Consider the following 11,891-nt stretch of genomic DNA (forward strand, 5'->3'; position numbering starts at 1 on the left):
CACCCTGGGGTGCAATTTGTTATGTTTTCTTGCACACTGGGCCACCATAGAGGGGACTTTATCATGTTTTATCTACCATACGGGCATCAATGGCATTTTTTAAAATAGCCCCCTAGTCCACCAATGATTTCAACTTTAGAAATGACTTGATTTAAGGTGAAAGAATGCTCTAACAACTTCCTTTTGTCTTTTTTCTTTAGAACATCCAATCGCAATGATTATATAATGTTTAAATGTTCATTCAAGGAGGGTGGGAGGGGCACAGAGTTACGGGATCCATGCAGAGAGGGGTGGGAAACAGAAGAGTGGAGGGGCGCGCCTCTCCTTTCCAAAATCGTCTGACCGCCCGGTCCTGCCCAGAGTTCATTCCTCTCCTCCCTTTCTTCAAGACCGTGCGTAATGGTAGAGCGGAGAATGAACTCTCTAGCGAAATGGGCGCTCATCCTCTTTGTCCTGGTCTCCATCATTCTCAACATCGTCCTGATTGGCATCCACTCCAGCAGGGCTCCCAAATGTTCCGCTCAGCGTATCCATCCGCTGCGGGACAAACACAACGAGCGCAGCCTCGTGTTTGCTGACCTTACCCGGGAGGAGTACTTGCAGGTCCAGCAGTACATGCTCAAGCAGAAAGACTTGGACATATCCACCAACCAGATCACCAAGCCATCGGAAAACTTCTTGTTTTTAATAGACCTATCTCTGCCAAAGAAAGCGGACGCGCTGGCTTACTTGGACAGGAAAGCCGCTAAGCCGATGAGAGAGGCGACGGTGGTGGTCTTCCACGGAGCCCAAGGCTACATTAAGGAGTACGTAGTGGGGCCTCTTCCCAAGCCGACATACCACAGAGATGTCACCAAGGAGAGGTACAAGATGGAGCTGCCTATCAATGCGCGCACGGTCACCATCGGGGAATACGCCTTGCTTTTTCAGTTTTTGGAGGATAAGGTCTTCTCCAAGCTGGAGAAACTCATGAAAGAGAGCTTCGACGTGGGTCTGGATAAAAGGTTGAATGCGTTTGAGCAGATGCCTCGCGGAGTCCGATCCGGGGACAGAAAGACCTGGGTATCTTTCTTCAGGGATATGAGCGGCATGTACATCCACCCGGTGGGCTTTGAGGTGCTGGTCAACCATGAAAGCGTAAACGCGTTCGAATGGAGAGTGGAGAGGCTGCTTTATAACGGTCAATACTTCGACACCGTAGAAGAACTTCAACAGAAATATGATACTGGGTCTATTAAGAAAATAGTTTACAAGGAGTCGCCTGACTATGGTTCACTGAAACCCAGGCACAAACCTCTGCAGATGGGCCCGCAGCTGTTTTACGCAGACGGGAAGCGCTACAGCGTCAGCAACAACCACGTCCTGTACCTGGACTGGAGCTTCGCCTTCGGGCTCAGTTCTCTCACGGGCATGAGGGTGTTTGATGTGCGTTTCAAGGGTGAGAGGATAGCCTACGAGCTGAGCGTGCAGGAGGCCATGTCGGTGTACGGTTCAGTTACTCCGGGGATGATCTTGACCAAGTTTCTGGACTCGAGTATTGGGATAGGGCGCTTCGCACACGAACTGGTGCGTGGCGTAGATTGCCCCCACGATGCCACCTACGTGGACACATACCGCTATATCGATGTCCCAGCCCCGGTCAGATTTAGGAATTCAATCTGCGTCTTTGAGCACAACATGGGTCAACCCCTGAGGAGACACTTCTCTGACTTTTTCCACAACAGTTACGGGGGGATGGTGAACAGCGCCCTGGTGTTCAGGACGATCACAGCTATAGGAAACTATGATTACATATGGGATTTCATCTTCTACCAGAGCGGATCAGTGGAGGCCAGGGTGCATGCCACCGGCTACATCTCCTCTTCTTACCTGGTGGACGGTAGTCTGAAACACGGACACCAGGTGGCAGAGAAGGTGCTGGGGAACATCCACACCCACTTTATCAACTTCAAGGTGGACCTGGATGTGTTGGGTGAGTGTCAGTATTTAAAGCTGTTTATCTGTGCAGGGCAGAGACCAATATAGAGCTGGGCAATATGGGAAAAAAAAAATCCTAATCTAAATAAAAAGTTCCTCTACCACAAAGAGAAGACTCTGATATCATATCACTGTATCTGTGTAGTTATGAAAAAAAAAATCATGCCTCCATCCTGGCCATTTCAAGACCAGGGCCATAGCCAGGATGTGGTCATGAGTTCAAGGCCCCCACAACCCACCAAAAATCTTGACCAAACACCAAAGATGTGGGAGGTAACTATCAGCTCAACAGCAAAATTATGCTTTGCATATAGGTTAATCCCGTCATGGTGACTTTTACCAATATGGTAGTTTTGCAACAGTGCACACATATTTTGGAATATAAGGTGTGTCTTATGGTTAGTGAAAATAGGCACATTTAATATAGCCAAGGGAGATTCTTAACAGAACAAATTTGGGATTTGGTTTCCAACCATTGATGAGAAACTGGTCAACTAGACTTTTCTTCCTCAGTGATCCCTAAACAGGCATCAAAAGTACTGTTGATTTTCTACAAGGCATCTGATTGTCTCTATTTGATTTCCCATGCAGGCCTAAAGCTCTCTGGCTGCTATAGAGTAAAAACTAGATGATTCTTAGCCTTTTATCAGTAGGTGATGTGACAACATGGACCCCAAATAGATGTGAAAAAATGAAAAAGTGATGCCTTTGATGTCCACGCTTTAAAAAGGAACAGGGATTAACCACTATCAGTTACAGAAGTTGGCTGTGTGTCCATTGTGGTTTGATTTGAATTCTCTGTGGGTTTATCACTATGAAAAACCCCTTTCACATCAAACAGTCATTTGGTCCATTGTAGACATAAAAATCTAGTACAGCTTCAAATTCGTTTAAAAAAAAAAGCCACCTGACATGGATCTACAGGAGCATCAAAAAGCCCAATGCAGCTCTGTTTTGGCTTGGAAACTACAACAGAAAACAAGTATTATTACAAACATTTTTTCATCATTTCCTTTGCAGGAATGAAGAATGTTTTCCAGACCAAAGACATGGAATATGTCAATGTGTCGCTGCCATGGATGTCTGATCACTACGCTACGGTTCCTCAGTTGGTGGAGAAGCAGCTCAAAACAGAACAGGTCTGCTTTTATCTTCCTATCACTTCCTTTAAATATTCACTTGCATTTAGGTTTCATTTAACAACATTTAGAGAAGAGTATAGGAATGAGTAACAGTGTGCAACAAAAGTTCATGAACTACATTCTGGCTTTTGACGTTGTGGAGACAGCATGAAGTGTTCTCTGCAAAGTAATGTCTTACAGTGTTATTTTTGTAAATGTCTGTGGACAGCATTATTGGATATTGACCAATTTGGTCCAATTTATCACTGTTATTTACATGCATTACTTCTAAAATGAAGGGTTTTATTCCAAAATACCTTTGCATTAAGCCAAATAATAGTTAACTGACCATTAAAAAACATCATTTCTAAATACATGTTTTATTATCCAGGGGTTTGTGAAAGTAACAAGCTATGATTATATATTGTAATTTATACGTCTGTTGTACACATTAGCAACCTCATACTCACACCACAGGTAGAATTTTATTAGATGTACTTGTTGCATACATTTGTATAATTATAAGGGGAAATATTTTCTTGAAACTGTTTAGCACTGTAATGCTGTAAAATATACTGTTGAGTATATATTAATACAACCCATTTATTACAGGTGTTGACATGAACATATGCCCCACATTAGTAATTAATTGTTAAAGTGAAAATTAAAAGTTCAAGTGAAAAAAGTGTATTTCTGCTAAAGCATACATGTCTGTTCTGTAAGTCACATTTCCTGTGTTCTCCTTTAAGAAAAAATCAGAACCCAAAAGGGAGAAATTTAAATTATATATTTTTTGGTTTCATGATGGAGCTCAGCATCTGTATGTTAACCAGCCAGATGGCCAGTAGTTCTCTGTCTACATAGATAGTGAACTTGTTTTAATATAGCCAATCAAATCCTGTCATTTTAAACTGGAATAAATAAAGCAGTAATGTAACCATCAGAGGCAGAAGGTCACACTGACTACCAGCCAGACAGCAGACTACAACACTACACTGGCGCCACAGACATTAAAGCTGCACTAATCATTATCTTTATGTCTGCAATAGTTCAAATGATGACAACTTATGGAATGTTTTAGTTTAATCATCATAGTGACGAACCAACAGAGAATTATCACCAACTATGCAGTTCCCCTCAGCTCTACAAAGCATTTTAGCCTCTCAGCTCATTGTAGAAAAGGTTTCAGTCGTAGTCATCTGGACACTGTTTTCAGAATCAAGACGTTTCGGCTCCCACCCGGAAGTCATTCTCAGTTGTGAAAATGGTCTGAGAACTCAGATTTTTAAGCTACTCTGTGTTGCTTAAGCCCTGCCCTCAGGAAGGAGTCTTCCTGAGTGTCTGCTGTTTCTTAGATTAAAACGGAGATGGTTCCTGTGGTCTGCTAATTTCGTGTGTTTTTGAGTTCCCGAACCAGATCCAAGGAAGATGCCCTCAGGAAGATGCCCTCAGAGTTCTCAGACCATTTTCACAATTGAGAATGACTTCCGGATGGGAGCCGAAACATCTTGATTCTGAAAACAGTGTCCAAATGACTACAACTGAAACCTTTTCTACGATGGAACACTCCTGGACGAATGAGGGACTACACCGTCCTCTCAGCTAATTGTTTTAGTTTTAAGGCCAGTAAACTCATCTCATTAACCTGATTTCCAGCAGTAGCACATAGCTGTTTTCATTGAAAAAGCTCTAAAACCCATTATACATTACCTGCCCAGTACCAAACAACAGGCAGACAAAGTTAGAGCCTAGGGAGGGTCATAAGACTATAAAGGTACCTGAGCTGCCATTTCAGTGACTAAGGTTATGGCAGCAAGACTTACTATCCAAGGTCAATGATTTGGTCGTCCAAGAAGAGCAAGCAGACAGTGATTTGGAGGAGGAAGTGTCAGAGCAGGAGGACAATATGATCACATTAGCAATTTTTGTTTTGTTTTGTTTGTTGGTTAAATGTTACTTAATGTTGAATTAATAGTTAATAGTTATAATTAGTAGTTATGAGGATTTTTTATGCTATAACAGTGAGGACAGTGTTTGATGGTTGTAATGGTTTTAAATGGTTATATAAAAAAACCCCACAGTTCCAGAATGTTCTTGCCATTTTCAGTTTCAATACAATATATTTAAATCATTATTTGGTATAAACACATGTTATGATGGGATTCTTGGGAAAATTGACCCAGACCATACTGTGAAAGTGTAGAATATGAACAGTATGTAAGGGTTAAGCAACAACCCACATTAGTATTCCTGCTAATGTCTCTTATGTAACTTACAAACAAGGACACACGTCTTGTCCTGCATCTTAGCTTGCTGAATTAGAACAACCAAACAAACATCTACCAGGGAAAATCTTACTGCCCATTCATCATTTATTGCTGGCAAACAATGATGTATTCCAGTGTTCCTACTGTTTATTAAAATTAATTAAAACAATTTAAAACTGTTTCTTCATCCATCAGTGTTGCAGCTAATAACTCTTGAATCTTGACTGTGGGACTAATGCCTACTGTGGCACATCTACAGGAGGCTGCTCTGCGTTACGACACCAAGACTCCTCGCTACCTCCACATCGCCAGCAACAAGACTAACCGCTGGGGTCACCAGCGGTCCTACAGGCTGCAGGTGTTCAGCTTCACCGGGGACCACCTTCCAGAGAACCAGGCCGAGGAGAGGGCCATGTCCTGGGCCAGGTGAGACTGGACAGCCGCAAAGTCAAAAAACCTCAGATTCTCAAAAGTTTGGTTGCGAACACTTCTTTTCCCTTGATGATTAAAAATTGTGTTAGACAAGATGTGTGATACTCTTAGGGCTAAGAATATGACCTCCAGCAGGCTCAATTTAAACTTTGGGTACATTTTATTTATAAATAATTCTAGTAAAAATCACAGCCAGTATGCAGCATGGAAAGAGGATGAGACCCCCTGTGGACAGGGAAGTCCTAGAGTCAGACTCTGTGTGAACTGTGATTTTTTTTTTCTCCAGTTAAAGTACTTTGGAGAAAGGAAGATACATACGCTGCCTGATGGCAGAACACATGTCCTAAATTTCAATGATTAATTTTTGGACCACTTGGACCACAAGTTGTTATTGATATGCTGTCACTGGGCCAAATATTACACAAAACATGACATTAAATTTCAGCCATATGCAGACGACACACTGCTGTATGTCACCCTAAGACCTGATGATACGACTAATACATCTTGCAATTTGGGTGTGATTTTTTTATTAACCGTAACCATGATCTTTCCCTTGTAATAATCAATAAGTAATACATATTGATGAACATTGTTAACTATGCTGTAGTAGCCATGCATAGATATTGAAGAAGGCGAGAATTTAAGAAATGTTGACATTATACGTAATCTGGAGTTATGCACAATCCTTCAATACTAACGTTCTTCTCTGGTAATAGGGTTGAAATCCCCTATCAGCCACAATGCAGCCTGAGATCTTCAGGCATGGGTCTGCTGGCCATCCAAAGCCGTCTCTCTCTGTCCCTCTTCTGTCTGTCTCCAGGTATAAGGTTGCCATCACCAAGCATAAGGACTTAGAGCAGACCAGCTGCAGTCTGTACAGTCAAAATAACATCTGGACTCCAGCTGTCGACTTCAGCAAGTACATTGAAGACAATGAAAGCATTGAAGATGAGGCATGTAAAAATAATTTATATATATATATATATATATATATATATATATATATATATATATATATCTATGAAATATAAATATAAAATATACAACCACATATGTAGTCTTGAAATGAGACTTGAACTTAGCTGAAGGAATTTGTATGATGTGTATGAAAATGTGGCTGCAGGACCTGGTTGCCTGGGTGACCACCGGTTTCCTCCACATCCCTCACTCCGAGGACATCCCCAACACGGTAACCGTGGGCAACGGGGGCGGGGTCCTACTGCGGCCCCACAACTACTTTGATGAGGACCCGTCCATCCACTCTGCTGATGGGGTGTACATTGGCCCGGGCACCGAGGACAGCTGTGACAACAACAGGATGGCCTGCCTTGCTCAAGAGACCTGCAGCCCCGTCATTGAACCCTTCACCTACCACGGCTTTGATGGAGTCATGAAGTTTGAGGATTGGGTCTGATTTATTTTGCCCTGCGTGGTTATGTCTGATGAACTCAGACATGTGCTTCGGCTTATTTACTGATATTTCAAGAAGCTTGTGTCAATGTTAACAAATTTATAGAGGGAGTTTGGGATAGCAAGTTATTTGTGCTAAATGTGTTCTAAAGCTGCACCAGGCAAGGAATTGAGTACATTTTTCAACAAAGTATGCTAATTCCCTTTGTGTCCGAGAGTGCAATAAGAAGATCGATACCACTCTCATATCTGTGCGTTAAGTACAGAGCTAGACTCAGGACGTGGTTAGCCTAACTTAGCATAAAGACTGAGAGCAGGGGAAAACAGCAAGCCTGGCTCTATCCAAAGTTGAAAAATGCACCTACCAACACCTCTAAAACTTACTATTTACACACTCTATCTTATTGGTTTAATCTGTTCACAAACTGAAATGTAAAAACATCAATTTGTGGTTTATTTGTAAGTGAACAACAGCCAGGCGCAGTGACAGTGCATAGCTTTCCAGAGTTTGTTTTCACAGGTTGTGCCTGTACTGAGACCAAAACCAACACTGTGCTCACAGACTATATCTGGCAACCTCAGTTATTAGCCTATATGACTGAGAAAAGTGGAGAAAAGAACTCCATCACCACTAATAGAGTCCTCTATAGATTCCCCCTATCCTAATCATGCTGGTATGGACACTGGTGGGGAATGTTCTCAGTGACCAGAAAATTATGCCTCAAAAGGTCAGAGTAAAATTCACAAATATCTCCTAGAAATAGCAGCAGTTTTGGCTGTCACTGACGTTGGCACGTGCAGCTTTAAAGGTCCAGTGTGTAACATTTAGGAAGAGCTATTGGCAGATATAGAATCTAATATTTATAAGTATCTTTCAATTAATGTATAATCACCTGAAATTAAGAATCGTTGTTTTTTTCATTACCTTAGAATAAGCCATTTTTTAATCTACATAAGGAGCAGATCCCCTTCCATGGAGGTCGCTATGTTGCACTGCCATGTTTCTACAGTAGCCCAGAACGGACAAACCAACCACCTTGCTCTAGATAGGGCCGTTCGCGTTTTTCGCACTGTAGTTTCTCCTACACGCTTAGTAGGGGAGGGTGATGCAAGCGGTATTCAAATGGTTGCGAACTGCAATTTCACCGCTAGATGTCACTAAATCCTTACACTGGACCTTTAAAGGTCCATTTTGTTGGTTGGCATGCTTTAGCGCATTAACTACAAGTCATGCATACTTTACATAACTACGGAACATTTTTCAAATCATGTAAGCTTTTGCAGCGATTTCCTAACTACCAGGTAACCATTGGTTTCCAATCATTTCACTAAAAATCCACTTACAGAGACTTGAAACATGCTTGATAATGCTAATCCAAGTCCTAGAATGTTACATTAACTTATTTTTAGTGAGTTACATTATCATCACATGATAATGCATAAGTTTTTCCAAATTATTCCTATTGTTGTGTTCAAGGATGTTCTGATATGTGATACTTGGCTGTCAAACTTTATGCAAGGGAAAACATTTCCAAGTTGTTCATGTTTGCCTCCTGTTTGTCCTCAGGGTTGGATTTCCTGATGGCACATTTGGCTCTTAAATTTCAGATGGCCTTGTCCAGCAGTATCCATGAAAGCATCAGAAAGGAGATTATTCGAAGTCAGCCCCTACCTGCATGTTCATTACGATAGGACAATAAAATAACTTTAACAAATATAAAGCAGACAGTGTTTACTGTGATGGAATAGCTATATCAACCAAGTTTTAAATCTCTGCATGATGACTTTCATACTGTACTAAAGTGAATGGAAACCAGGGCCAGGGTCCCTCACCAAATTTATTCAAGTAATAGAATAGATAGAATAGAACTATACTTTCTGTATATTGTGGTTTAGTGGTGTATATTACCAAACAAATTTGCAGTTTGTAAAAATGATCACAAAATAATTGCCATGCAATGAACCTGGGTCCTTCTTGGCCCCTTGGGTAGTTTCCCAGTTGGTAAACAAGCCTTGGCGTACACATATGGCTGCCTAGAAGGTAGGGAATCAATCTAAAAGTGTATAGTATAATTTCAGTGATACAATTCTAATCTGGAAATCAAAATCAAAACAAAATACCTAAACTTGTCAAACTTACAATTGTAAAATTTGGCATTTAGTTCTGTCACTGTGTTTGCATAGTAAAGTGAAAGAATCCTTACTAATATCAGTCTAAGAACATAGTGACAACATGTACCGCACTACTTGGCCTGATGACATTTTATATTCTTTACAAATGACCCTCAAATTTGCTAACTCACTGATGCAGCAAGGATTCTGCTCAGCTGCTCTGATGCACTCCATCACTGTGGATTTGACGTTGTCGTTGTGTGTTGCATTTCGAGTGACGCAGAAGACACAATTTTCAATTTCAATTCAATTCAGTGGCTTTGAAATCCTATTTGAGTGTCCAGAGTGTCCAGACTGAGACACATCTGTAGAAATCCAATTGGAATCGCATTTCAAGGTACAAGGTCATTTATTTATCATTTTACAACACAAGGTTGTATAATGAAATGAAAGTTTGTAGTCCCTTCATGCTAGAAATATATATAAAAATATATAAATATAAATATATATATATATATATATAAAAATATATATATATATATATATATATATATATATATATATATATATATATATATATATATAGGGTCTACATGCACAGCCGTTGCCATTAGCTGCTTCAAACCACCTCCAAATGTGGCTTGGATCCGATTTGCAAAAATTGCATTTCATGTGGTTTTTTTTGCTGTCCAGACTTTCTATAATCAATCTGGATACAATCTGGATGTGCCAAAAAACAGATTTGGGCTGGCAATCGGAACAAGGCCTTAGTCTTGTTGTGCCTTTTTTGGTGGTATCACCAAAGTTAGCAACCATACTGACGGATTTGGTTTGTTTTCTTATTTTCTCATTTAGTTCACTAATTGTACCTATAAAACTGAAAATTTGAATTTGTCATTGTTAAAATAAAAATCAAAGTTGTAGTTTCACAGAAATGAGGGATATGCCAACACTAGTGGGAAATGTATTACTTTACTTACTTTTACTTACAAGACTATTCACTGCAAGCTGATATTTTATTAGTAGTAATTGTTGTCTGGGATTCATTGCTCATTTTTGTCAAAACCATATGATGACATCCTCAGAAATGTGATCTATGGTTTAAGATTTTGTAAGCGAAGAGGCTATCATCTACCATCATTTCAGTAATGTTTTCAATCATTTTTGCTTTTATGCCAGCAATCACTTTTTAGGATGAAGTCAAAATATATGCAAATGGCAATGCAAAAGACAAAATTCTTTGTTTCTGTCTCTGTTTCTTACTGATGAACCACTGTGATATAAACTGTGATGCAAACATTGTAAAATGACACTGTATAGTCAGCAGTGTGTAAATGTGTGCACTGACAAATATGACCATTCAGTCCAAAGCAGGATCTCTCTCTGATGTAGCTCGAGGCTGGGACTACTGAATATCTGATGTCTGATTCACTTTGTATATTTTTTCTACAGTGCAACATTCTGAGGAATGTTGTTGTTGTTATTTCCTCTCAAAATTAAAAATATGTTGAAGAAGGGTTCCGGAGGTCTGCTGCATTTGGTCTTTGCAAACAGACACACACACACACACGCGCACACACACATTTTTGTATAGTTTAATACATTTGATTTTAAAATATTAGTGTCGTTAAGTATTACTTTGAGGACATTTAAGGCTACTTAAAGTATTGTTACACAGACAAAATAGAAGCTCAAGATGCCATTATAGTCCCACTCTTCCACATTGCATTGTGCCCCCCCCCCCTCCGGCAGCGGCGGATGGCTGCCCACCATTGAGTCTGGTTCTGTCCAAGGTTTCTGCCTGTTAAAATGAAGTTTTTTCTTGCCACTGTTGCCAAATGCTTGCTCATGGTGGGATTTGTTGGGTCTCTGTAATTAATATTATAAAGAGTACGGTCTAGACCTGCTCTATAGGAAAAGTGCAATGAGATAACTTCTGTTATGAATTGGCGCTATATAAACAACATTGAATTGAATGGTTTTTCCAGGAGGGAGGATATTGAAACCAGACCAAAACCAAACAGCAAAATAAGGGTAAAACTGCCACATGTACATACACAAAAACACACACACACACACACACACACTCAGTGTAATACATACCCACTCACCCCCAACTCCTACTCTACATACTTAATGGGAACAGAATCAGGGGAGGGGATATTAGTGCATATAAGGTTTCAGCCCGTTCTCATTCTCAGGTCGTCAAATGCCGACATTTTGTCACACCCCTTGGTGTCTCATACAGACGCACAAGGTACCCTTGAGTCTACATGAGACACCAAGGGGTGTGACAAACCTCTTACTCCTTGGTAAGTGGTTCTTTGCCTCAGATGTCGAGTGAAATGTTTCTGTTAAAGCTTTCTTTTTCCTTTGTGACTTGCACTTGTTTGAGAAAGGCAGTAACAGGATGTGAAAAACAAAGGAGAGCAGAGCTCCCATGAAGACCCTTACAATGTTATCCCCAGAGACCAGTGGTGGAAGATGTACTTCGATCTTTCCCTTAAGTAAAAGTACCAATACAGCAATGTAAAATAACCAATACAGCAATGTAAAGCAATGTCCTCTA

At 40.5% G+C, this 11,891-nt stretch overlaps 1 protein-coding gene across 2 annotated transcripts; it reads left to right on the forward strand.

The window, feature by feature from the left end:
* The first annotated feature begins 299 nt into the window (after positions 1-299).
* aoc2 (amine oxidase copper containing 2) lies at positions 300-10,839 on the forward strand. Of its 2 annotated transcripts, XM_044182141.1 has the most exons (5): positions 310-1,972; positions 2,998-3,116; positions 5,625-5,791; positions 6,621-6,753; positions 6,924-10,839. In XM_044182141.1, exons 1-5 carry the CDS (start codon positions 400-402, stop codon positions 7,212-7,214), a joined length of 2,283 nt encoding a protein of 760 aa, XP_044038076.1. In that variant the 5' UTR covers positions 310-399; the 3' UTR covers positions 7,215-10,839. The 2 variants fall into 2 exon arrangements, with proteins under 2 accessions (XP_044038077.1, XP_044038076.1); XM_044182142.1 differs by lacking the exons at positions 6,621-6,753; positions 6,924-10,839 and adding an exon at positions 4,516-4,720 and having other exon boundaries at positions 300-1,972; positions 5,625-5,757.
* The last annotated feature ends 1,052 nt before the right edge of the window (positions 10,840-11,891 follow it).

This window comes from Siniperca chuatsi, linkage group LG21, assembly GCF_020085105.1.
Source record: "Siniperca chuatsi isolate FFG_IHB_CAS linkage group LG21, ASM2008510v1, whole genome shotgun sequence".
In the NCBI taxonomy this organism is placed as follows: Eukaryota; Metazoa; Chordata; class Actinopteri; order Centrarchiformes; family Sinipercidae; genus Siniperca; species Siniperca chuatsi.